General features: G+C 43.5%; 1 protein-coding gene across 13 annotated transcripts in view; it reads right to left on the reverse strand.

Moving 5' to 3' along the window:
• The window catches only part of supt20h (SPT20 homolog, SAGA complex component), an 87,462-nt gene that overhangs the window by 15,279 nt on the left and 56,609 nt on the right, over positions 1–15,574 (reverse strand). For all 13 annotated transcript variants that reach the window (XM_085999381.1, XM_085999383.1, XM_085999382.1 and 10 more), the window contains exons 19-20: positions 10,768–11,080; positions 3,967–4,121 (exon numbers count right to left, since the gene is read on the reverse strand). In XM_085999381.1, coding sequence (XP_085855507.1) covers positions 3,967–4,121; positions 10,768–11,080 — 468 coding nt within the window. The remainder of the gene's footprint in view (positions 1–3,966; positions 4,122–10,767; positions 11,081–15,574) is intronic.

Raw genomic sequence — 15,574 nt, forward strand, 5'->3', positions numbered from 1 at the left:
GAACACACTTAAACAGCTTTTTCAAATTACATCATTTGAAAGCCAGTTTGAGCACATCAAGTTGCAGTACTTGAAAAAATTCTGAAAATGTATATAGTTTAATTTGAATTTTAGCTAAATTAGGAAACTGAATTTTTGAGTCTTGCGTTAATAAGCCAAGGTTTGTTCAATTTAGACATTTTACAGACATTCGCAGCTACTAAGATACTGCAGTTAATTATCCAGGTAGCTAATGAACTTTATTAGGTATCTTTCACAGCTAGATACAAAAAATAAAAAGCTGCTTTAAATTCCAACTATCCAAGTTAAGGGGGCAACAAGACAAACAGCCGCTAGCTCTCTGCTACTGAGATGGAGGTAGTCTGGTCTGGAATGACTCAAACAATAGTTTTTCCTCTCTTGCGGAAAAGGAGGGCAGGAAGTAGTCTTATTTGGATTAATTCATTGGAACATTGGGAAAGGTGTAGGTCATTTAGCCCCATTTAATTAGATCTTGGCTGATCTGTACCTCAACTTCACTTGCCCGCCTTTGTTTCATATTCCTTGATACCCTTACCTAACAAAAATCTACTGATCTTAGTTTTGAAAACTACAACTGACCTAGCCTCAACAGCCTTTTGAATGAGAGAGTTCCAGATTTCCACTACCCTCTGTGTGGCCAAAGTGCATCCTTATTTTCACTCCTAAATGGCGAGCTCTAATTTTAAGGTTATGTCTCCTTCTTTTGGACTCCACCACCACAGGAAATAGTTTCTCTACTCTATTGAATCCTTTTATCATTTTAAACACCTCAATTAGATCACTCCTTAAATCTTCTATACTGAAGGGAATACAAGCCTAATCTAGGAGACCGGTTCACATAATTTAACCCTTTTAGCCCCGGTTCAGTACTGCTTCTTCGTAAAGGAGTCCTGAAAGTCAGGATGACTGCAAAGACCAGTTTTTATACAACGATAGATTACCTAAGTAGTAAGGTCTTCATTATTCTTTAAATGGAGTCTAGTCTAGCTTGATAGCTTCCACTAAAACTACATGTTGAGCACACACATGAAGAGGTCATTATGACATAGCAGATTGATGGGAGTTCATGGGGGCCCCTACTCCCATGTTATATAAAACCCAAGACCGGCACCACTGAGCAATCTGAAGAACTGAAGCTAACCAAGTAACGCTGACCTCTCTCCCTTCCTCCCCCTCAAAGTCATACAAATTTAAAGAGAGGCCAGCATCTCAGCTGTCACTGCTCGTCACACTGTGCTGCAGTTAAATCTCAACAGTAATGTTTTGCAAATGTGTGAAGATTGTTTCATATTGATATAGTGTAGCCTTGCCTACACTATATCAATTAGAACCTGAGTAAGAGATGTCCTGAAAGAAGATGTGGAAAGGGTGAAATTTTTTTTGAAAATTCGTTTATGGGATGTGGGCGTCGCTGGCAAGGCCAACATTTTTCTTTTTTTTTATTGCCCATCCCTAATTGCCCTTGAGAAGGTGGTGGTGAGCTGTCTTCTTGAACCGCTGCAGTCTGTGTGGTGAAGGTACTCCCACAGTGCTGTTAGGGAGAGAGTTCCAGGATTTTGACCCAGCGACGATGAAGGATCAGCGATATATTTCCAAGTCAGAATGGTGTATGACTTGGAGGGGAACTTGGAGGTGGTGGTGTTCCCATGCGCCTGCTGCCCTTGTCCTTCTAGGTGGAAGAGGTCGCGGGTTTGGGAGGTGATGTCGAAGAAGCCTTGGCGAGTTGCTGCAGTGCATCTTTTAGATGGTACACACTGCAGCCACGGTACGCCAATGGTGGAGGGAGTGAATCTTTAGGGTGCAAATCAAGCGGGCTGCTTTGTCCTGGATAGTGTTGAGCTTCTTCAGTGCCACACCCAGTCAAATGCTGACTTGGTGTCAAAGGCTGCCTTGATGTCAAAGGCAGTCACTCTCACCTCACCTCTGGAATTCAGCTCCTTTGTCCATGTTTGGACCAAGGCTGTAATGAGGCCGAGTGATCTTGGCAGAACCCAAACTGGGCATCAGTGAGCAGTTTATTGGTGAGTAAGTGCTGCTTGATAGCACTGCTGATGACACCTTCCATCACTTTGCTGATCATTGAGAGTAGACTGATGGGGCGGTAATTGGCCGGATTGGATTTGTCTTGCTTTTTGTGGACAGGACATAACTGGGCAGTTTTCCACATTGTCGGATAGATGCCAGTGTTGTAAGCTGTACTGGAACGGCATGGCTAGTTCTGGAGCACGATAGCTGGGATGTTGTTGGGGCCCATAGCTTTTGCTGTATCCAGTGCGCTCAGCTGTTTCTTGATATCATGTGGAGTGAATTGAATTGGCTGAAGACTGGCTTCTGTGATGGTGGGGACCTCAGGAGGAGGCCGATATGGATCATCCAATCGGCACTTCTGGCTGAAGATGGTTGCAAATGCTTCAGCCTGGTCTTTTGCACTCACGTGCTGGGCTCCATCATCATTGGGGATGAGGATATTCATGGAGCCTCCTTCTCCCGTTAGTTGTTTAATGGTCCACCACCATTCACAACTGGATGTGGCAGGACTGTAGAGCTTTGATTTGATCCGTTGATTGTGGGATTGCTTAGCCGTCTATAGCATGCTGCTTCCGCTTTTTAGCATGCACGTAGTCCTATGTTGCAGTTTCCCCAGGTTGGCACCTCATTTTTAGGTACGCTTGTGCTGTTCCTGGCTTGATGGTAATGGTAGAGTGAGGGATATGTCGGGCCATGAGGTTACAGATTGTGGTGGAATACAATTCTGCTGCTGCTGATGGCCCGCAGCGCCTCATGGATGCCCAGTTTTGAGCTTCTAGATCTGTTCTGAGTCTATCCCATTTAGCACGGTGGTAGTGCCACACATGATGGAGGGTGTCCTCAGTGTGAAGACGGGACTTCGTCTCCACAATGACTGCGCGGTGGTCACTGCTACCAATACTGTCATGGACAGATGCATCTACGACAGGTAGATTGGTGAAGACGAGGTCAAGTAGGTTTTGCCCTCGTGTTGGTTCTCACCACCTGTCGCAGGCCCAGACTGGCAGCTATGTCCTTCAGGACTCGGCCAGCTCGGTCAGTAGTGGTGCTACCGAGCCACTCTTGGTGATGGACATTGAAGTCCCCCACCCAGAGTACATTCTGTGCCCTTGCTACACTCAGTGCTTCTTCCATGTGGTGTTCAACATGGAGGAGTACTGATTCATTGGCTGAGGGAGGGCGGTAAGTGGTAATCAGCAGGAGGTTTCCTTACCCATGCTTAACCAACTAGCAGGGCTTCTTCCTTGTAAGCTGGTAGCACCAGAGGATGTACTCATCCATCAATTGTCTATCTGCTGCTTAGTAACCAGTTTGCCTTGAATCTTTGCACCATATGAAATAAATAACTGTTGAGGCTGTCTAATTTGCTGTATGAGAGAAATAACAGCGTGGGCCTCTGAGCATCTACTTAAGAAAAATGTTCTGGCTCTGAATTATGTGGCAATGGATAATACAAGGAAGCAACCTTAAGTTAAAACCGTCGACTGAATCCTACATATTTGTTTTTGCCTGCTTCATTTGCTTTCTATACAGCTACCTCGGGAGCATAGGATTGGTTGCTGGTGTTACAATAAAGAACATAGCTGGTTTCTTTTTTATGTTTGGCCTGAAAAGAATATTCTGGAATACTATTTTCTTTTTAAAAAAAGAGATTTTCCACACAGTGCCAGCCAATGTTGATACCGTAGGCTCCTGGGAAACATGAGAAGGAAACATGGAAAGGCTGGATTAAATAACACAATGTTCAATATTCTGTCTGTCTGTCTAATCTAACTCATTCCTGTAGAAAGGCTAGAGACGCTGACAAGGGGATTCTCCTAAAGCGCAGGTATACTGAAATCAAAGACCAAAGCAGGATGATAATTGTTTAAAATATTTCAGGAACCTCACTAACCATTTGTCTCATTTAGTACTAACCTGCTTGGGCTGCAGACTGCATGGCAGCTGGCAGGGAGCTTGGCACCAGTCCTGCTGGTGGTATAATGCTGCTTAGATTTATGCCAGTAGGGGTTATGGCACCAGCATTACTCCCCAGCATGGGATTTGAACCACTCATTAATGTCTGTGCTCCACTAGAAGGGGAAAAAACAAATACATTGTCCATATGGTTCTGATTTTGTTTAGCTATTAGGTTGCTTCTTACAGCATCCGCTGTAACTAAAAGGTTTAAAGTAAACACGCTACAATTACTGTAACGCTGAAGAATCATTAAATTACGAACCTAATATGGTTATAGAAAATAGATCCCGGCAGGCACAAACTTAATCAAAATAAGTCAGGTAAAAGATCTTGTGTAAAAGCTGACTGAACAGTCGAAGTGTCATCACAATGTAGGGTAGTAGTTACAAAGACAAGCAAAAATGTTATGGCGTGCAATTAGAACCACAGAATGCCACTCCAAGAAAGAAAAAACATTCAATAAAATATGACTTGAGACCACACATGGAGTACTGTAATCATTATACTTAGGAAATGATATAAAGGAAGTATAAGGATTCAGGGAAGAGCAACAAAAATGACCCCAAATTTCAGATAGGTCTATGAAATCTGGATTTATTTTCTGTTTAAAAATATTGGGTTAGCAATTTCTATAAACACTATAATCTCAAAATTCTCAGAACAGATTCCAAGCCTCGCCTGACATTTAATAGTATTGCCAAATTATGTTCTAAAATGACCAAGTGTCATCACCATGTATGGCACATTATCTAATATGAGTAATAAAAATATTTTTAAAAGTATGCAGGTATCAATTAAGCTTTGCATACAGCATTGACTTTAAATTATAGGATAAAATAAATATTTAATATACAGCACTCCTATCCACGAAATTAAAAGGAGCAACTAATCATTTTTTAAACTGATTTTCTTTTACCACAGAGACTCACTATTTCGGTCTCTAGCTGTGCTTCCAGTCATTGTGATGGTGGAGTTTAGTGGGGCCCAGTGCATCTTGGTCCTTTATTTGGAAGTCAGGACCTTTGACTGGCCTGGATGCCAATCTGGAGGCACAATACTGCATAAAGTTTGTACTAGCTGTGTACTGTTGTGCCCACAGTTGATAATGTTTCCCAGACCAAGTGCTTTTAGATAGACATCCAGGTCTGTTCAAAGCACAAGTATCCATGCAAGTGAAAGTAGCTGTACTCTTAATCTACATCATTGGAGCAGCTCTGGGTGTGAATGGAGGTTAGAATGGTAAGTCTCTGAGAGGAAAACTATTTACTACCATGATACAAGGGATAGGTACTTAAAAAAATAAAATAAAACTAACTTTCTTCCTCAATCAGCATCCTTTTCACACTTCAGGAGTCTAACCCAATAGATGCTTATTTCGAATTATCTGTTAACTTGAATGGAAATTATGAAATGGTGTAAAAAAAATCAACTCGGCTGTGTTATGACAATTTCTTGACATGAACTACTGGATAATACAAGCAAAGGATCACTGAATTAATAGGATGCAGACTATAATACTCAGAAGGAAGAGTGTATTTTTCTTGGTTTAGATTAAACACCTGAAGTAAAACTGAACTGTCAAACTGCAGGTCATCATTGAAAGTTAAATCCAAACAATATTCAGTAATAGTATGATCCAGGTTGCAGCTCTGCAGATGCTGTCTACAGCAATGTTCTTGAACTTAGCCCACGAAATAATCATTTGGCTTTGGGGGGAAAATTCCAGAGGGCCAAGGCACACTGATTGAATGATCAGTGGCAGATAGTAGGATGGAGAGATTGGGTAGGAAGTAATAGCTACAGAAGATTGCTCAGATAGGGTGGAATGAGGCCAAGGAGTAACTTGAAAACTAGTACAAGAAATTGAACACTAAAACAAAAAGGAAAATACTGCGGATGCTGGAAATCTGAAATAAAAGCAGAAAATGCTGGAAAACACTCAGCAGATCAGGCAGCATCGGATGAGTTCTGATGACAGGTCATCGACCTGAAACATTAACTCATCTGTGGAGAGCGAAATGTTTCAGGTCGATGACCTTTCATCAGAGCACATCAGATGCTGCCTGACCTGCTGAGTGTTTGAGTATTTTCTGTTTTACTTGCAAGGAATTGAATTCGATTCACTGGGGCACAGAGAGCTAGTGGAGTTCAGTAAGGATGGAATAACGGTTGTGCAAAAGAGAACATGGGCCAAAGCTCTCTAGATCAACTAGTGTGTAAAAGATGCACCCAGTTAGAATGACAAGAAATGAATCCTTGAGGTGATGAAGGTGTGAATTAGGGTTTCAGCAGCAGTGAGGCAGAAGTAGGAGTGTAACAAGGAAATATTCCAGAACTGAAAGAATATGATCACAGCAATGGAAAGGATATGAGGTAAAAAGTTCAGCCAGTATTGAACTGGGTGCTGTGGTTGCGCATCATCGAATTTGGCCAAAGAGGACAGCCATGGAAAGTGACAAACTATTTGAACAGACTCGACAGTCCACTGTGAAAAGTGGAAAATGATAGCCTTGTTTATTGCCAATGTTGAGCTGAAGGAAATTGATTCAAAGACCAATATTGTACAAACAGTCAGAAAGTATTGCAAGAGTCTTGGAGTCATTGCTGGTGGTGAACAGGTTACATACAGGTAAGCTGACCCAGTTCTTGTAGATAATGTCACCAAGAGTAGCATGTAAATAATGAAGGCGGCATTAGCAATGGAGACCTGGGACACACTGAAAGTGACTATGTGGACAAGGGAGGTGAAACCATTTGAAAAATAGTTGTGGCTGAATTAAAGAGGTAAAAGTGGAAATGCAAGAGGATGGAGCTGGATAACGGAGAAGAGGTAATTGAGGAGAATGGCGTGATCAATAATGTCAAGGTAACAAAGAGATCAAGGAGGACAGAAAGGGAGAGACAGGGAGCCTTAGTCATGTCATTGGACCAGGGCAGTCTGGTGCTGTGCACAGGACAGAAACTAGACTTGAGATTTTGTTGGCATGTATGAGGCCAAGAAGTGGAAGTTGGGTAGTTAGGAGCTACATTGGGAACACCTCATGAGAGCAAGTGGTAGGTTTCATGGAGAAGAAAAGATTGGTTACGTGGGGGGGGGGGGGGGAAGCGGTTGGGGAAGAGATAATGGGGCACAGGCTGTCAAATGAGAGGGGTGGGGAGATGTGTTAGGAGGATTGGTGGGAGTAGTCAGAGGCAAGGGGAGGGCCAGAGGAGAGGCAGCCACATAGAGGGCCTCCATGTTTGACGCACAGTCCATGAGCTCCTCACAGTTAGTATCAGAGTTGACCAGTGAGTATGGTGGAGGAAGATCAGAGGATGCAGTTTGTAGCAAAAAGTTTGGGTCTATTTTAGTTCTTCAATAAGACCCTGGAGTAAGGGAGGAATTGCTTTCAGAAGAGATGTGACTGGAGATAGTTAACTCAGCTCTGGTAGTGGGGTCAGTGTTGAATGCACCATACACTTTTAGTGTTCAGCTCATTGACTTGAGCCAAGAAAGCAGCTGTTGTACTGGGAAGGGTGGGGGAGAAGTCTACTCTCATGCACTGCTATCCCAGCTCTGCAGAAAGTGACCTGTGTTGATAGACTCTTAGCTGTAGATGTAACTGTATTTCTTGGTTTACCCCTGTAGCAGGTCTTTTCTTGGAGGATGGCCTTGTGGAGTCTGTGAAGAAGGGCATAGACAGACTGAAACACAACATGGTGTTGTATACACAGTATATGACTTCTCATCCTCAGTGATTTCAACCTCCATCTCAATTCATCATGCTCTCTCTCCTCTGAGTTCACTAGCCTCCTATCCTCCCTTAATCTCTCCCTCCACGTAAACTCCCCAACCCATATTCAATTCCACCCCCTCAACCTTGCCATCTCTCGTGGCCTCGCGACTACCATTGTGTCAATTGCAGATAAGGCCATCTCTGACCATTTCCTCGTACCACTCTCCACCCACATCCCCCTTCCACCCCCCCCCAAAAAAAAACCCTACTTCCTTCTGTGTCCGCCCTTGGAAAAAACTCTCAACTCTCTTATAACTGCACTTATGAAATCCCAACTGTCCAGCCTCTGGCCCTCTATTCACCATGACATTTCTGCAGCTGCCAATCTGCTCAACCACACCCTCACCACTATCTTTGATGCTCTAGTCCCTACTAAAACAATTACCCTCTCTCGCCCTGGCCGTTCCCCCTGGTACGGCTCTCATCTTTGCTCCCTTAAGTCCAAGGGACGCAGGCTTGAACGGATATGGCGGATGACTGATTTAGCCATTCACCGCCAGATCTGGCTGGACCACATAAAGCACTATCGGGCCCTGCTCGTCTGCCAAATTGCTCACTATTCCAGAATCATTCTGGAATGCAAGGATAAACCCCGGCTCCTATTCTCTACTGCTAACCGTCTTCTTAAACCCCTCTCCCCTGTCTCCTCCACCCTCACCTCTGATAACAAATGTGAGGAGCTCATGGACTTCTTTGTCTCTAAGATTGAGGCCATTTGTTCAGCTGCCTCTGCCACTTCCCCTAGCCCACTGGGCCAAACTTCCTCTAAGGTTCCCCCCTGTCCTAGCCCCGAACTCATATCTTTCTCCAGTTTTTCTCCGATCTCCCTTTATGACCTCTCTGCGCTCATCTTCTCTGAGACCTACCTCCTGCTCCCTCGACCCTATTCCCACCAAACTGCTGACCACCCAACTTCCTTTTCTGGCTCCATGTTAGCTGATATTGTTAACGGTTCTCTCTCCTCAAGTACTGTCCCCCTCTCCCTCAAATGTGCCATCGTCACCCCTCTCCTCAAAAAAACAAACCCTGATCCCTTCGTCCTTGCAAACTGCTGCCCCATCTCCAATCTACCTTTCCTCTCCAAAGTCCTGAACGTGTTGTTGCCTCCCAAATCTGTGCCCAACTTTCCCGCAATTCCATATTTGAATCCCTCCAATCAGGTTTCCGCCCTTGCCACAGTACCGAAACGGCTCTCATCAACGTCACAAATGACATCCTTTGTGACTGTGACAAAGGTAAACTATCCCTCCTCGTCCTTCTCGACTTGTCTGCAGCCTTTGACACGGTTGACCACACCATCCTTCTCCAATTCCTCTCCACCATCGTCCAGCTGGGTGGGACTGCACTCGCCTGGTTCCATTCTTATCTATCTAATTGTAACCAGAGAATCACCTGCAACGGCTTCCCGCTCCCGTGTCGTTACCTCTGGTGTCCCCCAAGGATCTATCCTTGGCCCCCCTCCTATTTCTCATCTACATGTTGCCCCCTGGCGACATCATCCGAAAACACAGCATCAGTTTCCACATGTACGTTGACGACACCCAGCTCAACCTCACTACCACTTCTCTCGACCCTCCACGGTCTCTAAATTGTCAGACTGCTTGTCCAACATCCAGTTCTGGATGAGCAAAAATGTTCTCCAATTAAATATTGGAAAAACCGAAGCCATTATTTTTGGTCCCCGCCACAAACTCTGTTCCCTCGCCACTGACTCCATCCCTCTCCCTGACATCTGTCTGAGGCTGAACCACACTGTTCACAACCTTGGTGTCATATTTGACCCTGAAATGAGCTTCCGCAGCATAACAAAGACTGCCTACTTCCCACCTCCGTAACATCACCCATCTCCGCCTTTGCCTCAGCTCATCCACTGCTGAAACCTTCATCCATGCCTTTGTTACCTCTAGACTTGACTATTCCAACACATTCCTGGCTGGCCTCCCACATTCCACCCTACGTAAACTTGGTCATCCAAAACTCAGCTGCCCGTGTCCTCACTCGCACCAAGTCCCGTTCGCCCATCACCCATGTGCTCGCTGACCTACATTGGCTCCCAGTTAAGCAGCGCCTCGATTTCAAAATTCTCCATGGCCTCGCCCCTTCCTATCTCTGTAATCTCCTTCAGCCCCACAACCCCCCAGAGATATCTGTGCTCCTCTAATTCTGCCCTCTTGAGGATCCCTGATTATAATCGCTCAACCTTTGGTGGCCGTGCCTTCTGTTGCCTAGGCCCTAAGCTCTGGAATTCCCTGCCTAAACCTGTCTGCCTCGCTACCTCTCTTTCCTCCTTTAAGACGCTGCTTAAAACCTACCTCTTTGACCAAGCTTTTGGTCACCTGCCCTAATTTATCCTTATGTGGATCGGTGTCAAATTTTTTGTCTTAAAATACTGCTGTGCAGCGCCTTGGGTTTTACTACATTAAAGGCGCTATATAAATACAAGTTGTTGTTGTAGAACAAAGGCATCCAATGGTGGGTGCCAACCAGTGTAAAAGTTGGGTTACATTTTGGGACTAACTGTTCGAGTACACACTGACAGTGAGGTTCCCCATATGCACTTGGAAAATTAAACCTTTCATTACATCTTTGAAGTTACCAAATCTCTTCAACAAGTAAAACAAAGTGAGATAATCAGGCTTGAGGAAAACTATAAAACAAACTCATCATGCAGGAGTACAGTAAATGCTACAATGACGAGAAGATAAGAGTAGCATAGGAGAGAGTGTAATATGGCTGCCACCTGTCGTTATGGCATCAAAAACTCCTTAAAAGCATCAATAGCGATATTATTTCACTGCCAACCTGGGCTAGCTCCTGTGGTACGTGAAGGATGCTGAATATAGAAAAGCATGGTGCTCAGCCAGCATCCGTTGTCAAAATCCACAGTATTGAATAAAAGTGAAAATACACTTCAATCTTATAAGATTAATACATCCAATTAAAATGTTTAGGATAGGTTTAAAAGATTTGTAAATATTCTTACCAAACAGAGCCCACTACATTGATGAAGTTGAGACCCGCTGGATTTGCCATCACCTGGGTGGATGAACTTCCTGTTGTAATGGAAGTTACCATAGTGGAAAGAGGAATGGTCATTACTGGCAGAGCTTGACTGAGAGCCATCTGCTGTTGGGCAAAAGGGGTTAAAAGGGTCTGCGGACTGAGACCTGACTCTTGTGCAGAAGGGGTAGCTGTGGGAGTAGCTGTAGATGTTGGGGATTGGACATCAGGAGGGTGTGGAGTTGATGAAGGGGTGTTGGTTGGTGTAGGGGTAGATGGCTTGGGTGTCCCAGATCCTGCTCATTAAGAAAACAAAAAGTGCCAGGTTATTACTTTAAGACCGATGTAAAGGCTTTCTGTAAAACTGTCCAAAAAAAAAACATTTAATGTTAATGCTGAGGGAAAAAAAGTAGTTTATTCAAGTAAGCAGAAATAGTAACTTGCAATTTCATACATTGATGCCAAGTACATTTCAAGGCCATCTGTAAATTGTAAATCAAGTCAATTTCCATCATTTATTTTGAGTGTTACAATAGTTTCACACAATGCAGCTGCAGTATACAACTAGGAAAACTAGGTTTTGAAGAAATCTTACACTACCTGAGTAGTCAACGGGGGGAAAAAATCACCAGATCCAAATCAGTGACTGCAACTTCTAAGCTTTGCCTATACACATTGAAATAGTTAAATATTTAATACAGAGCATGTGGTTTTGTATAATTAGATGGTTAATATCATATACTAGCCATGGAATAATGAACTGTTGGGGCGAATTAGACTTGTATGTAGTCCCAAGTGTGATAACCTTGTAGTTGATACATGTGTGGTGGTGGTCATGCATGCAAAAGAAACAAATTGTCCTATATGCACTATTGATAACATTTCGAGATTGTAAAATAAATGAATTAATATACTTTTACAGATTACTAAAGTTTGAGAACAATTTGTACCATGGATAATACTTGCACTTACATCAAGCATCTTAAAGCTCTTCCAACGATGTTACTTTTGAAGTGCAAAGACTGTATGTAGTCAAATTTTTTCTTGGACCATAGTGTAACTTGCAAAGTTTGCATTCTTTACAATGTTCATTTTTTACAGCAAAAAAAAATCAACTTGCAGGAGTCCACAAATATACTAGTTTAAAGAGATCGGAACAGAAATTTGCACCATTAAAAAATTGGGCCATGTGAATGCTAAGTGAAGGAGAACACATTCTATCTTAATTTTAGTGCCCCTTTTATCAAATAAGGAGTCCAGTGTGCACTTTAAAGGTGGCCCTTCACATTCCACACAGTGGGGAAGGAAGAGGGTTTGCTGGTTGGTGTGGTAAGGAAGCAGTGATTTGTTCTATGTAGTTGGAAACTAAGCAGGTGTTTTTGAATCAGGTAATGGAGTCGTTAAAAAAAAAAAAATCTTGGAAACCCAAAAGTTGTAATCCATGTGATTATGTGTTCAAAGACCCTAGTCAGAAGGAGCAGATGGGGCATTACTTTGCATTACAGCTATTAGGTTCTTCCCTCCTTTAAGACACACTTTAAAACCTACCTCTTTGACCAAGCTTTTGGCCATCTGCCCTAATTTCTCCTTATGTGGTTCGGCGTCATTTTGTTTTCTAACACTCCTTGTGAAACGCCTTGGGACGGTTTACTACGTTAAAGGCGCTATATAAATACAAGTTGTTGTTAGCTCAGAAGCGTCGATTTAGTTCTTTTATGTGCATAGACAATTGTTTTGGAAGTGCTGTGTCTAGGAATCCAATTTCAGAAGGAAGGTTTTAGATAGAAGGGAATTGGTACAGGCAATATATGTAAGATTAACGTAATTTTCTTTCTCTGTGAATTGTTACGGTGTATAAGCTTTGTTATCTAACCGAGTCCTGTACTTTGATTTTGGTCTCCTTATTTAAGGAGGGATATACTTGCATTGGAGGCAGTTCAGAGAAGGTTCATGAAGTTGATTCCTGAGATGAAGGGGTTGACTTATGAAGAAAAGTTGAGCAGGCTGGGCCTATACTCATTGGAATGTAGAAGAATGAGAGGTGATCTTATTGAAACATATAAGATACTGAGGGGGCTTGACAAGGTAGATGCTGAGAGGATGTTTCCCCTCATGGGAGAATCTAGAACTAGGGGGCATAGTTTCAGAATAAGGGGTCGTCCATTTAAAACAGAGATGAGGAGGAATTTCTTCTCTGAGGGTCGTGAATCTGTGGAAGCTGGGTCATTGAATATATTTAAGATGGAGATAGACAGATTTTTGAACAATAAGGGAGTGATGGGTTATGGGGAGCGGGCAGGGAAATGGAGCTGAGCCTATCAGATCAGCCATGATCTCATTAAATGGCAGAGCAGGCTCGAGGGGCCAAATGGCCGACTCCTGCTCTTATTTCTTATGTTCACTTGTTTCCCATCCTGCAATTGTGCTAACATTTGATTGGAAAAAAAGAGAAACAGATTGCAAAGTTTCCTCTACATTGGGGAAGTCAAATGCAGATTAGATGATCACTTTGCGCAACACCTCCATTCTATCTGCAAGTGCAACCCCAAGCTGTCTGTGGCTTGCTACTCTAACTCCTCCTCCCATTCCTACTCTGACCCATCATGGATCTAAAGGTGGACAAGTCCCCTGGACCTGATGGCCTGCATCCTAGGGTCTTAAAAGAAGTGGCTACAGAGATAGTGGATGCATGGATGCATTGGTTGTAATCTTCCAAAATTCCCTTGACTCTGGAAAAGTCCCTGCGGATTGGAAAACTGCAAATGTAACATCCTTATTCAAAAAAGGAGGGAGACAGAAAGCAGGAAACTATAGGCCAGTTAGCCTAACATCTGTCATTGGCAAAATGCTTGAATCCATTATTAAGGAAGTAGTAGCAGGGCATTTAGAAAATCATAATTCATAAAACCATGTTGACTCTGGTTGATTGTAAGGGAAATCATGTTTGACAAACCTATTAGAGTTCTTTGAGGAGGTAAGGGGCAGGGTGGATAAAGGGGAACCAGTAGATGTAGTGTATTTGGATTTCCAAAAGGCATTCGACAAGGTGCCACATAAAAGGATACTGCATAAGATAACAGCTCATGGTGTTGGGGGTAATATATTAGATTGGATAGAGGATTGGCTAACTGACAGAAAACAGAGGGTCAGGATGTCATTTTCAGGATGGCAATCTGTAACTAGTGGGGTGCCACAGGGATCAGTGCTGGGGCCTCAACAACTATTTTCAATCTATATTAATGACTTGGATGAAGGAAGCGAGTGTATTGTAGCCAAATTTGCAGACGATACAAAGCTAGGTGGGAAAGCAAGTTGTGAGGAGGACATAAAGGGATATAGATAGGTTCAGTGAGTGGGCAAGAATTTGGCAGATGGAGTAAAATGTGGAAAAATGTGAAGTTATCCACTTTGGTAGGAAGAATAGAAAAGAAAAATATTATTTAAATGGAGAAAGACTACAGAATGTGGCGGTACAGAGGGATTTGGGTGTCTTCATACATGAAACACAAAAAGTTAACATGCAGGTGCAGCAAGTAATTAGGAAGGCAAATGGAATATTGGCCTTTATTTCAAGGGGGATAGAGTATAAAAGTAGGGAAGTCTTGCTACAACTGTACAGGGCACTGGTGAGACCACACCTGGAGTACTGTGTACAGTTTTGGTCCCCTTATTTAAGGAGGGACATACTTGCATTGGAGGCAGTTCAGAGAAGGTTCACTAGGTTGATTCCTGGGATGGAAGGGTTGTCTTATGAGGAAAGTGGTGGCATAGTGGTTAGCACTGTTGCCTCACAGCGCCAGGGACCCGGGTTCGAATCCGGCCTCGGGTGACTGTCTGTGTGGAGTTTGCACATTCTCCCCGTGTTTGCATGGGTTTCCTCCGGGTGCTCCGGTTTCCTCCCACAGTCCAAAGATGTGCGGGTTAGGATGATTGGCTATGATAAATTGACCCTTAGTGTTAGGGGGATTAAATACGTGGGGTTACGGGGATAGGGTGGGATATGTGTTGGTGTAGGGGTTACGGGGATCGGGTGGGATATGTGTCGGTGCAGGCTCGATGGGCCGAAATGGCCTCTACCTGCACTGTGGGGTTTCTGTGATTTCTGTGAAAGGTTGAGCAGGTTGGGCCTATACTCATTGGCGTTTAGAAGAATGAGAGGTGATCTTATTGAAACATATAAGATTCTGAGGGGGTTGGACAGGGTAGATGCTGAAAGGATGTTTCCCCTCGTGGGGGAATCTAGAAAGAGGGGGCATAGTCTCAGAATAAGGGGTCGCCCATTTAAGACAGGGATGAGGAGCAATTTCTTCTCTCAGAGGGTGGTGAATCTTTGGCATTCTTTACCCCAGAGAGCTGTGGAAGTTGAAGCATTGAATATATTCAAGACTGAGATAGACAGATTTTTGAGCAACAGGGGAGTCGAGGGTTGTGGGTAGCGGGCTGGGAAGTGGAGTTGAGGCCAAAATCGGATCAGCCATTATCTCATTAAATGGCGGAGCAGGCTCGAGGGGCCGAATGGCCTGCTCCTGCTCCTATTTCTTATGTTCTTTTGCTCTTATACACTGTTCCAATGAAGCTCAAGACAAGCTTCTTCTTCCTAGGCACTCCGTAACCTTCTGGTCTGAACACTGATTTTAATAACTTCATACTTTAGTTATATCCTCATTTTCAAACCCATTTCAATTAATTCTTGCCCTGAGGTTCTCCATCTCTGCCACTTTCTTGCCTTTCCCCAGGCCAACTACTTCCTTAGCTATTTACACACCCTTTGTTTCTTTAATGCTTCTGTC

Source organism: Somniosus microcephalus, chromosome 10 (assembly GCF_052327205.1).
Source record: "Somniosus microcephalus isolate GS21.2 chromosome 10, FLI_Smic_1.0, whole genome shotgun sequence".
Taxonomy (NCBI): Eukaryota; Metazoa; Chordata; class Chondrichthyes; order Squaliformes; family Somniosidae; genus Somniosus; species Somniosus microcephalus.